The following is a 21,251-nucleotide window of genomic DNA, read 5'->3' as shown; positions in this document are numbered from 1 at the left end:
TCCAGATGTGAACCGTGCTGTGAGTCTCCAGATGTGAACCGCACTGTGAGTCTCCAGATGTAAACCACACTGTGAGTCTCCAGATGAGAACCGCACTGTGAGTCTCCAGATGTGAACCGCACTGTGAATCTCCAGATGTGAACCTCGCGGTGAGTCTCCAGATGTGAATCACGCTGTGAGTCTCCAGATGTGAACCGCGCCGTGACTCTCCAGATGTGAACTTCATGGTGAGTCTCCAGATGTGAACCGCGCTGTGAATCTCCAGATGTGAACCTCGTGGTGAGTCTCCAGATGTGATCCGCGCTGTGAATCTCAGATGTGAACCTCACTGTGAATCTCCAGACGTGAACCGCACTGTGAGTCTCCAGATGTTAATCGCACTGTGAATCTCCAGATGTGAACCTCGCAGTGAGTCTCCAGATGTGAACCACTCTGTGAATCTCCAGATGTGAACCGTACGGTGAGTCTCCAGATGTGAACCGTGCTGTGAATTTCCAGATGTGAACCGCGCTGTGAGTCTCCGGATGTGAACTGCGCTGTGAGTCTCCGGATGTGAACCGCGCGGTGAATCGCCAGATGTGAACCACGCGGTGAATCTCCAGATGTGAACTGCGCGGCGAATCTCCAGATGTGATCCGTGATGTGAATCTCCAGATGTGAACCGCACGGTGAGTCTCCAGTTGTGAACGGCACTGTGAATCTCCAGATGTGAACCACGCTGTGAGTCTCCAGACGTGAACCGCACGGTGAGTCTCCAGATGTGAACTGCACTGTGAGTCTCCAGATGTGAACTGCACTGTGAGTCTCCAGATGTGAACTGTACTGTGCATTAATACAGTATGAACCATGTGACAGGTGTTCAATAAGAAAGGTCTGGGGGCCGAGAAAGGAACAGGATGGTTCTTATCGTCAAGTTTGCAGTTTAAAATCTAGCAGAATGTGACAGCATTGAAGTGACAATTAACAGACCTTGGGGAAAATCACAGGCACTGAGGGAGGGTGGGCTGCAATGATCAGGGAGATCCCCCAGGCTCAGGCCCCTCAATCTCGAGCCCCGGTGATCAGAAGTCTGCTCCGACAAACGGGCTCCTGTGAGGGCCGGCAGTATCGCTCTGAGATAAGGTACCGTAAAGTCCGCAACAACAAGGCACGGAGCGCACCAGGGGCGGCTTCGACTGTAACTGGTAAAGGGTGAGAGACGTGAGGAAGGCGGACGAGATACTGTCGAGGAAGACAAGAAATCTTCAGTCAACAGGACACAGCGAGAGAGAGAGAGAGAGAGAACGCACCGCAGACACTCGGAGGGATGGAGAGAGAGAGAGAGAGACCGCACCGCAGACACTCGGAGGGATAGAGAGAGAGAGAGAGAGAGACCGCACCGCAGACACTCGGAGGGATAGAGAGAGAGAGAGAGAGAGACCGCACCGCAGACACTCGGAGGGATCGAGAGGGAGAGATTGAGAGAGAGACCGCACGGCAGACACTCGGAGGGATAGAGAGAGAGAGAGAGAGAGAGAGAGAGACCGCAGACACTCGGAGGGATAGAGAGAGAGACCGCAGACACTCGGAGGGATCGAGAGGGAGTGAGAGAGAGAGAGAGACCGCAGACACTCGGAGGGATCGAGAGGGAGTGAGAGAGAGATGGAGACCGCAGACACTCGGAGGGATATTTCCAAGGTTTGAAGGAACAGACTGTGACTGTCTCTCTTTGTTAATTATCACTTTATTTGTACTAATTGTGATGTTTTTAATAAATCTGTTTTGCCTTTACCCGGAATACCAGTCCCGAGTTCACAAACCTGTCCTTGGATTGGATTAGATTATAATCCTGAGAGTCGAGGTTGTCATCCATCACTCACTCTCACTCTCTCTCTCCCTCTCTCCCTCCCTGTCTCTCTCTCTCTGTCCCCCTCTCTGACTCACCCTCTCTCTCTCTCCCTTTCTCTCACTCCCTCTTTCTCTCTCTCTCTGTCCCTCTCCCTCTCTCTCTGTGTCTCTTTCTCTCTCCCTCTCTCTCTGTCTGTTTCTCCCTCTCTCTCCCTCTCTCTGTCTCGGTCCATCTCCCTCCCTCTCTCTTCTCTCTCTATCGCTCCCTCCCTGTCTCTCTCCCTCACCCTCTCTCTGTTTCTGCCTCTCTCTCCCTCTCTCTCTCTCCCTCACTCACTCTGTCTGTCTCTCACTCTCTCTGCTCCTCTCCGTCCGTCGTTCTCACTCTCTCTCTATCTCTCTCCCTCTCTCTTTTCACCCACTATCTCTCTCTCACACTCCCTCTCTCTCTCTCTCTCTGTCTCTCTCCCTCCCTCTCTCTCTGTCCCCCTCTCTGTTTCATTCTCTCTCTCCCCTCTCTCTCCCTTTCTCTCTGTCTCTCTCCCTCTCTGTCTCTCTCCCTCTCTATCTCTGTCTCTCTCCCTCTCTCTGTATCTCTCTCCCTCTCTGTCTGTCTCTCTCCCTCTCTCTGTATCTCTCTCCCTCTCTGTGTCTGTTTCTCCCTCTCTCTCCCTCTCTCTCTGTCTCCCTCCCTCTCTCTCCTTCTCTCTCTATCTCTTCCTCCCTGTCTCTTTCCCTCGCCCCCTCTCTCTCTCCCTCTCCCTTTCTCTCCCTCTCTCTGTCTCTCTCTCTCTCTCCCTCACTCACTCTGTCTCTCTCTCACACTCTCTCTCTGTCCCTCATTTTCTCTCTCTCTCTCTCTCTCTCGATCTCTCTCCCTCTCTTTCACCCACTATCTCTCACTCTCCCTTTCTCTCCCTCTGTCTCTCTCTCCCTCTGTCTCTCTCCCTCTCTCGCTCCCTCTTTCACTCTCTCTCCCTCTCTCTCCCCACTCTCTCTCTCTCTCACTCTCCCCCTCTCTCTCTCACCCTCCTTCTCTCTCTCTCTGTCTCTCTCTCCCTCTCTCTGTCTCTCTCTTTCCCTCCCCCACTCTCTGACCCTCCCTCTCCCTCTCTCTCTCTCTCTCCCCCTCTCTCTCTCACCCTCCTTCTCTCTCTCTCTGTCTCTCTCTCCCTCTCTCTGTCTCTCTCTTTCCCTCCCCCACTCTCTCACCCTCCCTCTCCCTCTCTCTCTCCATGTCCCTCTCTCTGTTTCTCTCCCCCGCTCTCTCTCTGTATCACTCTCTCTCCCTCCCTCTCCCACTCTCTCTCTCTCTCCCTGTCTCTCTTTCTTGCTCTCGCTGTCCCTCTTTGTTTCTCTCCCCCACTCTCTCCCTGTCTCTCTCTCTCTCCCTCTCACTCTCTCCCTCTGTTCCTCTCTTTCCTGCTCTCTCTGTCTCTGTCTCTGTCTCTCTCCCTCTCTCTCTCTCTCCCTCTGTTCCTCTCTCTCCTGCTCTCTCTCTCTCTCTCTCCCCCTCTCTCTCTCTCTCCCCATCTCTCTCTCTCTTGCTCTCGCTCTCCCTCTTTCCTGGGACTGTACCCTCTCTACTGTACCCCCTGGGACTGTACCCCCTCTACTGTACCCCCTGGGACTGTACCCCTTCTACTGTACCCCCTCTACTGTACCCCCTGGGACTGTACCCCCTCTACTGTACCCCCTGGGACTTTACCCCCTCTACTGTACCCCCTGGGACTGTACCCCCTCTACTGTACCCTCTACTGTACCCCCTGGGACTGTACCCCCTATACTGTACCCCCTGGGACTTTACCCACTCTACTGTACCCCCTGGGACTGTACCCCCTCTACTGTACCCTCTACTGTACCCCCTGGGACTGTACCCCCTCTACTGTACCCCCTGGGACTGTACCCCCTCTACTGTACCCTCTACTGTACCCCCTGCGACTGTACCCCCTGGGACTGTACCCCCTGGGACTGTACCCCCTGGGACTGTACCCGCTCTACTGTACTCCCTGGGACTGAACTCCCTGGGACTGTACCCCCTGGGACTGTACTCCCTGGGACTGTACTCCCTGGGACTGTACTCCCTGGGTCTGTACCCCCTGGGACTGTACCCCCTGGGTCTGTACTCCCTGGGACTGTACCCCTGGGACTGTACCCCCTGGGTCTGTACCCCTGGGACTGTACTCCCTGGGTCTGTACTCCCTGGGACTGTACCCCCTGGGACTGTACTCCCTGGGACTGTACACCCTGGGACTGTACTCCCTGGGACTGTACCCCCTGGGACTGTACTCCCTCTACTGTACTCCCTGGATCTGTACTCCCTGGGACTGTACTCCCTGGGACTGTACCCCCTGGGACTGTACCCCCTGGGACTGTACTCCCTCTACTGTACTCCCTGGATCTGTACTCCCTGGGACTGTACTCCCTGGGTCTGTACTCCCTGGGACTGTACTCCCTGGGTCTGTACTCCCTGGGACTGTACTCCCTGGGACTGTACCCCCTGGGTCTATACTCCCTGGGACTGTAACTCCTGGGTCTGTACTCCCTGGGTCTGTACTCCCTGGGTCTGTACTCCCTGGGACTGTACTCCCTGGGTCTGTACTCCCTGGGACTGTACTCCCTGGGACTGTACCCCCTGGGTCTATACTCCCTGGGACTGTAACCCCTGGGTCTGTACCCCCTGGGTCTGTACTCCCTGGGTCTGTACTCCCTGGGTCTGTACTCCCTGGGACTGTAACCCCTGGGTCTGTACTCCCTGGGTCTGTACCCCTGGGACTGTACTCCCTGGGACTGTACTTCCTGGGTCTGTACTCCCTGGGACTGTACTCCCTGGGTCTGTACTCCCTGGGACTGTACTCCCTGGGTTTGTACCCCCTGGGACTGTACCCGCTCTACTGTACTCCCTGGGACTGTACCCCCTGGGACTGTACCCCCTGGGACTGTACCCCTGGGACTGTACTCCCTCTACTGTACTCCCTGGGTCTGTACTCCCTGGGACTGTACCCCCTGGGACTGTACCCCCTGGGACTGTACTCCCTGGGACTGTACTCCCTGGGTCTGTACTCCCTGGGACTGTACTCCCTGGGACTGTACTCCCTGGGTTTGTACCCCCTGGGACTGTACTCCCTGGGTTTGTACCCCCTGGGACTGTACCCCCTCTGCTGTACCCCCTGGGTCTGTACTCCCTGGGACTGTACTTCCTGGGTCTGTACTCCCTGGGACTGTACTCCCTGGGTCTGTACTCCCTGGGACTGTACTCCCTGAGTTTGTACCCCCTGGGACTGTACCCCCTCTGCTGTACCCCCTGGGACTGTACCCCCTCTGCTGTACCCCCTGGGGCTGTACCCCCTGGGACTGTACCCCCTCTGCTGTACTCCCGGGACTGTACTCCCTCTACTGTACCCCCTGGGAATGTACCCCCTGGGAGTGTACCCCCTCTACTGTACCCCCTGGGAATGTACCCCCTGGGAGTGTACCCCCCATGTTCCTGTTTACTAGAATGATACCCGGACTTCAAGGGTTAAGCTACGAGGAGAGATTACACAAATTGGGGTTGTATTCTCTGGAGTTTCGAAGGTTAAGGGGTGATCTGATTGAACCACAAGAGATGGGTGAGATCCTAAATGAATATTTCACATCGGTATTTACGGTTGAGAAAGGCATGGATGTTAGGGAACTTGGGGAAATAAATAGTGATGTCTTGAGGAGTGTACATATTACAGAGAGGGAGGTGCTGGAAGTCTTAACGCGCATCAAGGTAGATAAATCTCCGGGACCTGATGAAATGTATCCCATGACGTTATGGGAGGTGAGGGAGGAAATTGCGGGTCCCCTAGCAGAGATATTTGAATCATCGACATCTACAGGTGAGGTGCCTGAAGATTGGAGGGTAGCAAATGTTGTGCCTTTGTTTAAGAAGGGCGGCAGGGAAAAGCCTGGGAACGACAGACCGGTGAGCCTGACATCTGTAGTGGGTAAGTTGTTAGAGGGTATTCTGAGAGACAGGATCTACAGGCATTTGGAGAGGCAGGGACTGATTAGGAACAGTCAGCATGGTTTTGTGAGAGGAAAATCATGTCTCACGAATTTGATTGAGTTTTTTGAAGGGGTAACCAAGAAGATAGATGAGGGCTGTGCAGTAGACGTGGTCTACATGGACTTCAGCAAAGCCTTTGACAAGGTACCGCATGGTAGGTTGTTACATAAGGTTAAATCTCATGGGATCCAAGGTGAGGTAGCCAATTGGATTGACGACAGAAGACAGAGGGTGGTTGTAGAGGGTTGTTTTTCAAACTGGAGGCCTGTGACCAGCGGTGTGCCTCAGGGATCGGTGCTGGGTCCGCTGTTATTTGTTATTTATATTAATGATTTGGATGAGAATTTAGGAGGCATGGTTAGTAAGTTTGCAGATGACACCAAGATTGGTGGCATTGTGGACAGTGAAGAAGGTTATCTAGGATTGCAACGGGATCTTGATAAATTGGGCCAGTGGGCCAATGAATGGCAGATGGAGTTTAATTTAGATAAATGTGAGGTGATGCATTTTGGTAGATCGAATCGGGCCAGGATCTACTCCGTTAATGGTAGGGCATTGGGGAGAGTTATAGAACAAAGAGATCTAGGAGTACAGGTTCATAGCTCCTTGAAAGTGGAGTCACAGGTGGATAGGGTGGTGAAGAAGGCATTCAGCATGCTTGGTTTCATTGGTCAGAACATTGAATACAGGAGTTGGGATGTCTTGTTGAAGTTGTACAAGACATTAGTAAGGCCACACTTGGAATACTGTGTACAGTTCTGGTCACCCTATTATAGAAAGGATATTATTAAACTAGAAAGAGTGCAGAAAAGATTTACTAGGATGCTACCGGGACTTGATGGTTTGACTTATAGGGAGAGGTTGGATAGACTGAGACTTTTTTCCCTGGAGAGTAGGAGGTTTAGGGGTGATCTTATAGAAGTCTATAAAATAATGAGGGGCATAGATAAGGTAGATAGTCAAAATCTTTTCCCAAAGGTAGGGGAGTCTATAACGAGGGGGCACAGATTTAAGGTGAGAGGGGAGAGATACAAAAGGGTCCAGAGGGGCAATTTTTTCACTCAAAGGGTGGTGAGTGTCTGGAACGAGCTGCCAGAGGCAGTAGTAGAGGCGGGTACAATTTTGTCTTTTAAAAAGCATTTGGACAGTTACATGGGTAAGATGGGTATCGAGGGATATGGGCCAAGTGCAGGCAACTGGGACTAGCTTAGTGGTATAAACTGGGCGACATGGACATGTTGGGCCGAAGGGCCTGTTTCCATGTTGTAAACTTCTATGATTCTATGATTCTATAAGTTTATAAGATATTAAGGGGAACGGATAGGGTGGATAGAGAGAAACTATTTCCGCTGGTTGGGGATTGTAGGAGTCGGGGGCACAGTCTAAAAATTAGAGCCAGACCTTTCAGGAGCGAGATTAGAAAACATTTCTACACACAAAGGGTGGTAGAAGTTTGGAACTCTCTTCCGCAAACGGCAATTGATACTAGCTCAATTGCAAAATTTAAATCTGAGATCGATAGCTTTTTGGCAACCAAAGGTATGAAGGGATATGGGCCAAAGGCAGGTATATGGAGTTAGATCACAGATCAGCCATGATCTTATCAAATGGCGGAGCAGGCTCGAGGGGCTGAATGGCCTACTCCTGTTCCTATGTTTCTACTGTACCCCCTGGGACTGTACCCCCTCTACTATACCCCTGGGATTGTACCCCATCTACTGTACCCCCTGGGACTGTACCCCTGGACTATACCCCTTCTCAAAATGGGGAACTCTCTCCCACAAGAAGCAGTTGATGCCAGCTCAATCAATCATTTTAATTCGATAGATTTTTGCTCACCGAGAGTATTAAGGGACATGGGGCCATGGCGGGTGCATGGAGTTCGGATACAGATCAGCCAGGATCTGATTGAATGGCGGAACAGGCTCGAGGGGCTGAATGGCCTCCTCCTGTTCCTGTGTCCCGATGATATGGTGATAGGGTGAGAGGAAGTAGGGAGGGAGGAGCCTCGTGTGGAGGATTAATGCTGGCATGGACCTGTTGGGCCGAATGGCCTGTAGACTCGATGTAATGGCGGCCCAACACATCTACTGACCTTAATCTCACAACTTGTCCCAGTGTGATCAGAGGTCACAATCTCTGGGTGACCAGTCCAGGACCAGAACCAGGACCTGAGGGGGTGGGGGCTCGGAGACACGACACTGCCAATGGTTTCAAAGGGGTACGGGTGCCCGCAAGTTGTGCCCGGTGCCAGACACGTCCTGGGGGCGAGGGGTGGCAGTGGGAATTGGGCCGTCTCCCGATGGTGCTGGGCGATGAGATCCACCCAGTGCCAATCACCCGTTGGCACATCACCCCAGTGGCCCCCACTCCAGATCCCACCATCGGCCCAAATCACGGGCACCTGTTGCAGGCCTCCAGGTCAAGAGGTCCCACCTCGGGGAGCAGGATACGACGGACCCACATTGAGCTTGTGTTGGGCTGTGGGACCTCCATTGGTCTCTCGAGTATTGAGGCACAGGGTGGAAATGATTGTCAAGATTGCAATTGGTTGCTTCCCTCTGAACCGGTCCCTGGAAACAATATCTGGATGTCGCCCTCGGGTAAACAAATGGTCAGGAGGATTTGCAAGAGAAAAATGGCTCCCTATTCCACACACACAGGGAAACAAATCAACTCCAGCCCCAAAACCAAATATTCAAATCTCCAAACGAACCCAAACATTTGAATATCAGTCCCAGTTCCAGTAACTGGCTCCAGACTCCTTCCCCTCCCAGGCAGAAGGTGGTTTAGAGGGCCCAACTCCAGAAACTTAATCCCATAATCCAGGCCCACACTCCCCGGTCCCAGTACTGAGGGAGTGCTGCACTGTCGGAGGTAGATGGATATACTCTAGGACTTGAGCCCCATAATCCAGGCCCACACTCCCCGGTGCCAGTACTGAGGGAGTGCTGCACTGTCGGAGGTAGATGGATATACTCTAGGACTTGAGCCCCATAATCCAGGCCCACACTCCCCGGTGCCAGTACTGAGGGAGTGCTGCACTGTCGGAGGTAGGAACATAGGAACAGGAATAGGCCATTCAGCCCCTCGAGCCTGCTCCGCCATTTGATAAGATCATGGTTGATCTGTGATCTATCTCCATATACCTGCCTTTGGCCCATATCCCTTAATACCTCTGGTTGCCAAAAAGCTATCTATCTCAGATTTAAATTTAGCAATTGAGCTGGTATCAATTGCCGTTTGCGGAAGAGAGTTCCAAACTTCTACCACCCTTTGTGTGTAGAAGTGTTTTCTAATCTCGCTCCTGAAAGGTCTGGCTCTAATTTTTAGACTGTGCCCCCTACTCCTAGAATCCCCAACCAGCGGAAATAGTTTCTCTCTATCCACCCTATCCGTTCCCCTTAATATCTTATAAACTTCGATCAGATCACCCCTTAACCTTCGAAACTCAAGAGAATACAACCCCAATTTGTGTAATCTCTCCTCGTAACATAACCCTTGAAGTCCGGGTATCATTCTAGTAAACCTACGCTGCACTCCCTCCAAGGCCAATATGTCCTTCCGAAGGTGCGGTGCCCAGAACTGCTCACAGTACCCCAGGTGCGGTCTAACCAGGGTTTTGTATAGCTGCAGCATAACTTCTGCCCCCTTGTACTCCAGTCCTCGAGATATAAAGGCCAGCATTCCATTAGTCTTATTGATTATTTTCTGCACCTGTTCAAGCCACTTCAATGATCTATGTACCTGAACCCCTAAGTCCTTTTGGACATCCACTGTTTTTAACTTTTTACCATTTAGAAAGTACCCTGTTCTATCCTTTCTTGATCCAAAGTGGATGACCTCTCATTTGTCTGCATTGAATTCCATTTGCCACAGTTTTGCCCATTCACCTAATCTATCAATATCCCTTTGTAATTTTATGTTTTCATCTACACTGCTTGCAATCTTTGTGTCATCGGCAAACTTAGATATGAGACTTTCTATGCCTTCATCTAAGTCGTTAATAAATATTGTGAATAATTGAGACCCCAAGACAGATCCCTGCGGGACTCCACTGGTCACATCCTGCCAATGTGAGTACCTACCCATTATCCCTACTCTCTGTCGCCTTTCGCTCGTCCAACTTCCTAACCAAGTCCGTACTTTTCCCTCGATTCCATGGGCTTCTATCTCAGCTAACAGTCTCTTATGTGGGACCTTATCAAATGCCTTCTGGAAGTCCATATAAATAATACCCATTGACATTCCCCTGTCCACTACTTTAGTCACCTCTTCAAAAATTTCAATCAGGTTTGTCAGGCACGACCTACCTTTAGATGTATATAATCTAGGACTTGAGCCCCATAATCCAGGCCCACACTCCCCGGTCCCAGTACTGAGAGAGTGCCGCACTGTTGGAGGTAGATGGATATACTCTAGGACTTGAGCCCATAATCCAGGCCCACACTCCCCGGTCCCAGTACTGAGGGAGTGCTGCACTGTCGGAGGTAGATGGATATACTCTAGGACTCGAGCCCCATAATCCAGGCCCACACTCCCCGGTCCCAGTACTGAGGGAGTGCTGCACTGTCGGAGGTAGATGGATATACTCTAGGACTTGAGCCCCATAATCCAGGCCCACACTCCCCGGTCCCAGTACTAAGGGAGTGCTGCACTGTCGGAGGTAGATGGATATACTCTAGGACTTGAGCCCCATAATCCAGGCCCACACTCCCCGGTGCCAGTACTGAGGGAGTGCTGCACTGTCGGAGGTAGATGGATATACTCCAGGACTTGAGCCCCATAATCCAGGCCCACACTCCCTGGTGCCAGGACTGAGGGAGTGCTGCACTGTCGGAGGTAGATGGATATACTCTAGGACTCGAGCCCCATAATCCAGGCCCACACTCCCCGGTCCCAGTACTGAGGGAGTGCTGCACTGTCGGAGGTAGATGGATATACTCTAGGACTCGAGCCCCATAATCCAGGCCCACACTCCCCGGTGCCAGTACTGAGGGAGTGCTGCACTGTCGGAGGGAGATGGATTCTCATCACCAGAGAAACAGACAGATCAACTGGCTCATTTCTCTCATTGCTGTTTGTGGGATCTTGCTGTGCGCAAATTAACTGCCGCGTTTCCTACATTACAGCACTGACCTCACTTCTAAAATACTTCATTGGCCGCGAAGCTCTGGGATGGCCTGAGGTGGTGAAAGGCGGGATCGAGATGGGAGTTGCTTTCTCTCCAACCTGCTCTGCCATGTGAACTGAGCCCATCGCCTGACTCTCTCTGCCTTACCTGCTCTCGGTAGGGCTGTTAAATTGTACCCCTGGATAGAAGCAGAGCAGGAAAGTCCCAGGGAAGGAGAGGCTGAGTTTGCCTCTTCAGGATCTGCTCCGATCAGACTGAGGTGTGAGGGGATTTGAGACAGTGTTGGTCATGTTGAATGGGCCCTCTGTGTCCCAACCTGGGAGGAGGAGGAAGTCGAGGCCTTTTCAGCAGGCAGACATGCAAATATTCGCACAAAGAGCATTGTCACCTCTCTCAGTGGGAAGGCAACATTTCCCATTCGACGTTGGACAGGGGAAGAGCTCAGAGTGTCCGACCAGAATCCGAGTCAGATGGTGAGGCAGCGACCGACCGCCATGAGGGAGAGACTGGCCGTCTTGTTGCTCTGTGTCTGTGTTACTGGTACAGGTGAGTCAGGACCTCTCGATATCCCCGTTCCTCTTGTCCGTGTGGAATCGAGGGATGGAAACAGGCAGAAATCAGCCAGGGTTCCTGCTCCCGATCACTGTCCAGTGACCCCTGGGTTAGAGAGAGGGGGAAATCAGCCAGGGTTCCTGCTCCTGATCACTGTCCAGTGACCCCTGGGTTAGAGAGAGGGGGAAATCAGCCAGGGTTCCTGCTCCTGATCACTGTCCAGTGACCCCTGGGTTAGAGAGAGGGGAAATCAGCCAGGGTTCCTGCTCCCGATCACTGTCTAGTGACCCCCGGGTTAGAGAGAGGGGGAAATTAGCCAGGGTTCCTGCTCCTGATCACTGTCCAGTGACCCCCGGGTTAGAGAGGGGGGAAATCAGCCAGGGTTCCTGCTCCTGATCACTGTGCAGTGATCCCTGGGTTAGAGAGAGGGGGAAATCAGCCAGGGTTCCTGCTCCCGATCACTGTCCAGTGACCCCTGAGTTAGAGAGAGGGGGAAATCAGCCAGGGTTCCTGCTCCTGATCACTGTCCAGTGACCCCTGGGTTAGAGAGAGGGGGAAATCAGCCAGGTTCCTGCTCCCGATCACAGTCCAGTGACCCTTGGGTTAGAGAGAGGGGGAAATCAACCAGGGTTCCTGCTCCTGATCACTGTGCAGTGGGATTAGTTTGGGGATTGATACAGGGCTACGGGGAGAGAGTTTTTAAAAATTTGTTCATGGGATGTGGGCATCACTGGCGAGGCCGGCATTTATTGCCCATCCCTAATTGCCCCTTGAGAAGGTGGTGGTGAGCCGCCTTCTTGAACCGCTGCAGTCCGTGTGGTGAAGGTTCTCCCACAGTGCTGTTAGGAAGGGAGTTCCAGGATTTTGACCCAGCGATGATGAAGGAACGGCCGATATATTTCCAAGTCGGGATGGTGTGTGACTTGGAGGGGAACGTGCAGGTGGTGTTGTTCCCATGCGCCTGCTGCCCTTGTCCTTCTCGGTGGTAGAGGTCGTGGGTTTGGGAGGTGCTGTCGAAGAAGCCTTGGCGAGTTGCTGCAGTGCATCCTGTGGATGGTCCACACTGCAGCCACTGTGCGCCGGTGGTGAAGGGAGTGAATGTTTAGGGTGGTGGATGGGGCGCCAATCAAGCGGGCTGCTTTGTCCTGGATGGTGTCGAGCTTCTTGAGTGTTGTTGGAGCTGCACTCATCCAGGCAAGTGGAGAGTATTCCATCACACTCCTGACTTGTGCCTTGTAGATGGTGGAAAGGCTTTGGGGAGTCAGGAGGTGAGTCACTCGCCGCAGAATACCCAGCCTCTGACTTGCTCTTGTAACCACAGTATTTATATGGCTGGTCCAGTTAAGTTTCTGGTCAATGGTGACCCCCAGAATGTTGATGGCGGGGGATTCGGCGATGGTAATGCTGTTGAATGTAAAAAGGGAGGTGGTTAGACTCTCTCTTGTTGGAGATGGTCATTGCCTGGCACTTATCTGGCACGAATGTTACTCGCCACTTATCAGCCCAAGCCTGGATGTTGTCCAGGTCTTGCTGCATGCGGGCTCGGACTGCTTCATTATCTGAGGGGTTGCGAATGGAACTGAACACTGTGCAATCATCAGCGAACATCCCCATTTCTGACCTTATGATGGAGGGAAGGTCATTGATGAAGCAGCTGAAGATGGTTGGGCCGAGGACACTGCCCTGAGGAACTCCTGCAGCAATGTCCTGGGGCTGAGATGGTTGGCCTCCAACAACCACTACCATCTTCCTTTGTGCTAGGTATGACTCCAGCCACTGGAGAGTTTTCCCCCTGAATCCCATTGACTTCAATTTGACTAGGGCTCCTTGGTGCCACACTCGGTCAAATGCTGCCTTGATGTCAAGGGCAGTCACTCTCACCTCACCTCTGGAATTCAGCTCTTTTGTCCCTGTTTGGACCAAGGCTGTAACGAGGTCTGGAGCCGAGTGGTCCTGGCGGAACCCAAACTGAGCATCGGTGAGCAGGTTATTGGTGAGTAAGTGCCGCTTGATAGCACTGTCGACGACACCTTCCATCACTTTGCTGATGATTGAGAGTAGACTGATGGGGCGGTAATTGGCCGGATTGGATTTGTCCTGCTTTTTGTGGACAGGACATACCTGGGCAATTTTCCACATTGTCTGGAAGATGCCAGTGTTGTAGCTGTACTGGAACAGCTTGGCTAGAGGCGCAGCTGGTTCTGGAGTACAAGTCTTCAGCACGACAGCTGGGATGTTGTCAGGGCCCATAGCCTTTGCTGTATCCAGTGCACTCAGCCGTTTCTTGATATCACGTGGAGTGAATCGAATTGGCCGAAGACTGGCTTCTGTGATGGTGGGGATATCGAGAGGAGGCCGAGATGGATCATCCACTCGACACTTCTGGCTGAAGATGGTTGCAAACGCTTCAGCCGAGTCCAGAGGGATTAGTTTCGGATTGAGACACAGGGAGAGAGTGGAGCAGTAGGATTAATTTGGGGATTGATACAGGGCTATGGGGAGAGAGCGGGGCAGTGGGATTAGTTTGGGGATTGATACAGGATTTTGGGGAGAGAGTGGGGCAGTGGGATTAGATTGGGGATTGATACAGGGCTATGGTGAGAGAGTGGGGCAGTGGGATTAGATTGGGGATTGATACAGGGCTTTGGGGAGAGAGTGGGGCAGTGGGATTAGTTTGGGAATGATACAGGACAATGGGGAGAGAGTGGGGCAGTGGGATTAGTTTTGGATTGATACAGGACTATGGGGAGAGAGTGGGGCAGTGGGATTAGATTGGGGATTGATACAGGACTATGGGGAGAGAGTGGGGCAGTGGGATTAGTTTTGGATTGATGCAGGGCTTTGGGGAGAGAGTGCGGCAGTGGGATTAGATTCGGGATTGATACAGGGCTATGGGGAGAGAGTGGGGCAGTGGGATTAGTTTGGGATTGATACATGGCTATGGGGAGAGAGTGGGGCAGTGGGAATAGATTGGGAATTGATACAGGACTATGGGGCGAGAATGGGGCAGTGGGATTAGATTGGGGATTGATACAGGGCTTTGGGGAGAGAGTGGGGCAGTGGGATTAGTTTTGGATTGATACAGGGCTATGGGGAGAGAGTGGGGCAGTGGGATTAGTTTGGGAATGATACAGGACTTTGGGGCGAGAGTGGGGCAGTGGGATTAGTTTTGGATTGATACAGGACTATGGGGAGAGAGTGGGGCAATGGGATTAGATTGGGGATTGATACAGGGCTATGGGGAGAGAGTGGGGCAGTGGGATTAGTTTGGGATTGATACAGGGTTATGGGGAGAGAGTGGAGCAGTGGGATTAGATTGGGGATTGATACAGGACTATGGGGAGAGAGTGGGGCAGTGGGATTAGATTGGGGATTGATACAGGGCTTTGGGGAGAGAGTGGGGCAGTGGGATTAGTGTGGGGTTGATACAGGACAATGGGGAGAGAGTGGGGCAGTGGGATTAGATTGGGGATTGATACAGGACTATGGGGAGAGAGTGGGGCAGTGGGATTAGTTTGCGGATTGATACAGGGCTTTGGGGAGAGAGTGGGGAAGTGGGATCATTTTGGGATTGATACAGGACAATGGGGAGAGAGTGGGGCAGTGGGATTAGTTTGGGATTGATACAGGACTATGGGGAGAGAGTGGGGCAGTGGGATTAGATTGGGGATTGATACAGGGCTTTGGGGAGAGAGTGGGGCAGTGGTATTAGTTTGGGATTGATACAGGACTATGGGGAGAGAGTGGGGCAGTGGGATTAGTTTGGGATTGATACAGGACTATGGGGAGAGAGTGGGGCAGTGGGATTAGATTGGGGATTGATACAGGGCTATGGGGAGAGAGTGGGGCAGTGGGATTAGTTTGGGATTGATACAGGGCTATGGGGAGAGAGTGGGGCAGTGGGATTCGATTGGGGATTGATACAGGAGAATGGGGAGAGAGTGGGGCAGTGGGATTAGATTGGGGATTGATACAGGGCTTTGGGGAGAGAGTGGGGCAGTGGGATTAGTTTGGGATTGATACAGGGCTATGGGGAGAGAGTGGGGCAGTGGGATTAGTTTGGGATTGATACAGGGCTATGGGGAGAGAGTGGGGCAGTGGGATTAGTTTGGGATTGATACAGGGCTATGGGGAGAGAGTGGGGCAGTGGGATTAGTTTGGGATTGATACACGACAATGGGGAGAGAGCGGGGCAGTTGGATTAGATTGGGGATTGATACAGGGCTTTGGGGAGAGAGTGGGACAGTGGGATTAGATTGGGGATTGATACAGGACTATGGGGAGAGAGTGGGACAGTGGGATTTGATTGGGGATTGATACAGGGCTGTGGGAAGAGAGTGGGGCAGTGGGATTAGTTTGGGATTGATACACGACAATGGGGAGAGAGCGGGGCAGTTGGATTAGATTGGGGATTGATACAGGGCTTTGGGGAGAGAGTGGGACAGTGGGATTAGATTGGGGATTGATACAGGACTATGGGGAGAGAGTGGGACAGTGGGATTTGATTGGGGATTGATACAGGGCTGTGGGAAGAGAGCGGGGCAGTGGGATTAGTTTGGGATTGATACAGGGCTATGGGGAGAGAGCGGGGCAGTTGGATAAGATTGGGGATTGATACAGGACTATGGGGAGAGAGTGGGGTAGTGGGATTAGTTTGGGATTGATACAGGACTTTGGGGAGAGAGTGGGGCAGTGGGATCAGTTTGGGATTGATACAGGACTATGGGGAGAGAGTGGGGCAGTGGAATTAGATTGGGGATTGAGACAGGGACATGGGGAGAGAGTGGGGAAGTGGGATTAGTTTGGGATTGATACAGGACAATGCGGAGAGAGTGGGGCAGTGGGATTAGATTGGGGATTGATACAGGACTATGGGGAGAGAGTGGGGTAGTGGGATTCGATTGGGGATTGAGACAGGGACATGGGGAGAGAGTGGGGAAGTGGGATTCGTTTGGGATTGATACAGGACAATGCGGAGAGAGTGGGGCAGTGGGATTAGATTGGGGATTGATACAGGACTATGGGGAGAGAGCGGGGCAGTGAGATTAGTTTGGGATTGATACTGGGCTATGGGGAGAGAGCGGGGCAGTGGGATTAGTTTGGGATTAATACAGGGCTATGGGGAGAGTGTGGGGCAGTGGGATTAGTTTGGGATTGATACAGGACTATGGGGAGAGTGTGGGGCAGTGGGATTAGTTTGGGATTGATACAGGGGTATGGGGAGAGTGTGGGGCAGTGGGTTTAGTTTGGGATTGATACAGGACTATGGGGAGAGAGTGGGGCAGTGGGATTAGTTTGGGGATTGATACAGGGCTATGGGGAGAGTGTGGGGCAGTGGGATTAGTTTGGGATTGATACAGGGCTGTGGGGTGAGAGTGGGACAGTGAGAAAAGTGGGAAATTGAATTTATTTCGCATCTTGCACAATGTCGGGATATGGGGCTCGAGTCCTAGAGTATATCCATCTCCCTCCGACAGTGCAGCACTCCCTCAGTACTGGCACCGGGGAGTGTGGGCCTGGATTATGGGGCTCAGGTCCTAGAGTATATCCATCTCCCTCCGACAGTGCAGCACTCCCTCAGTACTGGCACCGGGGAGTGTGGGCCTGGATTATGGGGCTCAGGTCCTAGAGTATATCCATCTACCTCCGACAGTGCAGCACTCCCTCAGTACTGGGACTGGGGAGTGTGGGCCTGGATTATGGGCTCAAGTCCCAGAGTATATCCATCTCCCTCCGACAGTGCAGCACTCCCTCAGTACTGGCACCGGGGAGTGTGGGCCTGGATTATGGGGCTCAGGTCCTAGAGTATATCCATCTACCTCCGACAGTGCAGCACTCCCTCAGTACTGGGACCAGGGAGTGTGGGCCTGGATTATGGGGCTCGAGTCCGAGAGTATATCCATCTACCTCCGACAGTGCAGCACTCCCTCAGTACTGGGACCGGGGAGTGTGGGCCTGGATTATGGGGCTCGAGTCCTAGAGTATATCCATCTCCCTCCGACAGTGCAGCACTCCCTCAGTACTGGCACCGGGGAGTGTGGGCCTGGATTATGGGGCTCGAGTCCTAGAGTATATCCATCTCCCTCCGACAGTGCAGCACTCCCTCAGTACTGGGACCGGGGAGTGTGGGCCTGGATTATGGGGCTCGAGTCCTAGAGTATATCCATCTACCTCCGACAGTGCAGCACTCCCTCAGTACTGGGACCGGGGAGTGTGGGCCTGGATTATGGGGCTCGAGTCCTAGAGTATATCCATCTCCCTCCGACAGTGCAGCACTCCCTCAGTACTGGGACCGGGGAGTGTGGGCCTGGATTGTGGGGCTCGGGTCTCTGGAGTGGGGTCTCGAACCCACGACCTCCTGACCCAGAGGCGAGAGAGAGTGGGGTCACTGAACGACGAGTGACTGGGAGGAGGTTGGAATCGGAGGGTTGGAGACGATGAGCCCCTTTTTGTGCTGCTTTGTGTTTCAGGAGCTGGGACGGTGAGATTGGAAGATGGAGACGACCTCTGCTCTGGGAGGGTGGAGTTCCTTTCCCACTCCGTGTGGGGAAGTGTTTGCGGCGATGCTTGGGACCTGCAGGATGCACATGTCGTGTGCCGGCAGCTCGACTGTGGGAGGGCGCTCTTGGCCACAAGCACAGCCTTCTTCGGACAGGGCAGCGGTCCAATCTGGTTAGACGACTTGCGCTGTAACGGAAATGAGATGTCCCTCGATCGATGTTTGGCCTCAACAACGGGCAAACACAACTGTCAGCACTCGAAAGACGCTGGTGTGCGATGCTCAGGTAACTGGTGCAATAACACGGTGAGATCGGGCACTGTCAGATCTCCCAGTCGGTGAGGGAGCTCCAGGCTGTGTTCAGATAGACCACCGCACCCCAGTGTGGGACTGAGTCCCCCACACACACCGCAGGAAATCCCCTGGATCGATTCCCGGCCTGTGCTCTGTTATCCCGTCACAGCAGGATGGGCGGTAGCAGGGGCTGCTCTGGGTCCAGTGACTCCTTGGATTAGAGGGAGGGGGAAATCAGCCAGGGTTCCTGCTCCTGATCACTGTCCAGTGACCCCTGGGTTAGAGAGAGGGGAAATCAGCCAGGGTTCCTGCTCCTGATCACTGTCCAGTGACCCCTGGGTTAGAGAGAGGGGGAAATCAGCCAGGGTTCCTGCTCCCGATCACTGTCCAGTGACCCCTGGGTTAGAGATAGGGGGAAATCAGCCAGGGTTCCTGCTCCCGATCACTGTCCCAGTGACCCCTGGGTTAGAGAGAGGGGGAAATCAGCCAGGGTTCCTGCTCCCGATCACTGTCCAGTGACCCCTGGGTTAGAGAGAGGGGAAATCAGCCAGGGTTCCTGCTCCCGATCACTGTCCAGTGACCCCTGGGTTAGAGAGAGGGGAAATCAGCCAGGGTTCCTGCTCCTGATCACTGTCCAGTGACCCCTGGGTTAGAGAGAGGGGGAAATCAGCCAGGGCTCCTGCTCCCGATCACTGTCCAGTGACCCCTGGGTTAGAGAGAGGGGAAATCAGCCAGGGTTCCTGCTCCCGATCACTGTCCAGTGACCCCTGGGTTAGAGAGAGGGGAAATCAGCCAGGGTTCCTGCTCCTGATCACTGTCCAGTGACCCCTGGGTTAGAGAGAGGGGGAAATCAGCCAGGGTTCCTGCTCCCGATCACTGTCCAGTGACCCCTGGGTTTGGAGAGAGGGGGAAATCAGCCAGGGCTCCTGCTCCCGATCACTGTCCAGTGACCCCTGGGTTTGGAGAGAGGGGGAAATCAGCCAGGGCTCCTGCTCCCGATCACTGTCCAGTGACCCCTGGGTTTGGAGAGAGGGGGAAATCAGCCAGGGCTCCTGCTCCCGATCACTGTCCAGTGACCCCTGGGTTAGAGAGAGGGGAAATCAGCCAGGGTTCCTGCTCCCGATCACTGTCCAGTGACCCCTGGGTTAGAGAGAGGGGGAAATCAGCCAGGGTTCCTGCTCCCGATCACTGTCCAGTGACCCCTGGGTTAGAGAGAGGGGGAAATCAGCCAGGGTTCCTGCTCCCGATCACTGTCCAGTGACCCCTGGGTTTGGAGAGAGGGGAAATCAGCCAGGGTTCCTGCTCCTGATCACTGTCCAGTGACCCCTGGGTTAGAGAGAGGGGGAAATCAGCCAGGGTTCCTGCTCCTGATCACTGTCCAGTGACCCCTGGGTTAGAGAGAGGGGAAATCAGCCAGGGTTCCTGCTCCCGATCACTGTCTAGTGACCCCTGGGTTAGAGAGAGGCGAAATCAGCCAGGGCTCCTGCTCCCGATCACTGTCCAGTGACCCCTGGGTTAGAGAGAGGGGGAAATCAGCCAGGGTTCCTGCTCCTGATCACTGTCCAGTGACCCCTGGGTTAGAGAGAGGGGAAATCAGCCAGGGTTCCTGCTCCTGATCACTGTCCAGTGACCCCTGGGTTGGAGAGAGGGGAAATCAGCCAAGGTCTGCACCCATGAGGACGGCCTCAACCGGGATCTTGGGTTCATGTCACGCTACACGTAACCCCACCAGCGAAAAAAAGTTATCTGTTTTTAATACAACTGGTCATTTTCTCTCTCTCTCTGCCTTTCGGACCTCTCTCTCTCTCCCCCTCTCTCTCTCTGTCTTTGTGATCTGACCGCTTGTGTGTTCAGTATTCTTGGATGTAATGTTTCCCTGTCTGAACACCATTCACTCCTTTGATTGCTTTGATTATCTCTCTGCCAAGGTGTGATAACGGGCAGTTGGAAAGATTATCTGCAATCACCAGGCATTGTTCTCTGACTATAAATGCTGTGCTTTTATGGAATCCCACACTCACCTGACGAAGGAGCAAAGCTCCGAAAGCTTGTGATTTCAAATAAAGCTGTTGTACTATAACCTGGTGTTGTAAGACTCCTTACATTTGTTCCGATAGTAACAGGCTCGAGGGGCTGAACGGCCTCCCCCTGCAGGAGTCGGTACCTTCAGGACAGAAGGACGGGGGGGGATAATAGCCACAGTCGGAGAATTGTCCTGATCTGGTGCTGTCTCCCGCAGGGCCCTTCCCGGTCAGACTGGCAGGCGGGAATAACATGTGCTCGGGGATAGTCGAGATCTTCCAGAACGACACCTGGGGGAGGGTCTGCGGGCAAGACTGGGACTTCACCGACGGAGACGTGGTCTGCCGACAGCTGAGCTGTGGGAGAGCGGAGAGAGTGACCGTGACCCAGCGAGGCCCAGGGGCCAGGCAGACACTCCTCGGGCCCGTCCAGTGCGATGGAAGAGAGTCTGACCTTCACCAGTGTGCCTCCAACCCACTGTCAAACAACACCTGCAACCAGGACGCTGGACTCGTCTGTTCAGGTCGGTCAGGAGATTTCAGTCCATTCATAATAAGTCCCGTTCACCCCTCACCCCCGTATCCTAACTCACACCGAGTCCCGTTCACCCCTCACCCCCCCGTATCCTAACTCACACCGAGTCCCGTTCACCCCTCACCCCCCCGTATCCTAACTCACACCGAGTCCCGTTCACCCCTCACCCCCCCGTATCCTAACTCACACCGAGTCCCGTTCACCCCTCACCCCCCCCGTATCCTAACTCACACCGAGTCCCGTTCACCCCTCACCCCCGTATCCTAACTCACACCGAGTCCCGTTCACCCCTCACCCCCCGTATCCTAACTCACACCGAGTCCCGTTCACCCCTCACCCCCCGTATCCTAACT

At 53.5% G+C, this 21,251-nt stretch overlaps 1 protein-coding gene and 1 pseudogene across 1 annotated transcript in view; one reads left to right on the top strand and one right to left on the bottom strand.

Annotated features, from left to right (window-relative positions):
• Positions 1-1,061: 1,061 nt before the first annotated feature.
• Positions 1,062-11,122, bottom strand: LOC137310709 (PAX-interacting protein 1-like; annotated as a pseudogene).
• Positions 11,123-11,491: 369 nt separating this feature from the next.
• The window catches only part of LOC137310708 (deleted in malignant brain tumors 1 protein-like), a 32,597-nt gene continuing 22,837 nt past the window's right edge, over positions 11,492-21,251 (top strand). The window contains exons 1-3 of the mRNA XM_067978393.1: positions 11,492-11,543; positions 18,020-18,334; positions 20,582-20,887. Coding sequence (XP_067834494.1) covers positions 11,492-11,543; positions 18,020-18,334; positions 20,582-20,887 — 673 coding nt within the window. The remainder of the gene's footprint in view (positions 11,544-18,019; positions 18,335-20,581; positions 20,888-21,251) is intronic.

This window comes from Heptranchias perlo, unplaced genomic scaffold, assembly GCF_035084215.1.
Source record: "Heptranchias perlo isolate sHepPer1 unplaced genomic scaffold, sHepPer1.hap1 HAP1_SCAFFOLD_272, whole genome shotgun sequence".
Lineage (NCBI taxonomy): Eukaryota > Metazoa > Chordata > Chondrichthyes > Hexanchiformes > Hexanchidae > Heptranchias > Heptranchias perlo.
This window is presented reverse-complemented; position numbering and strand designations above follow the sequence as displayed.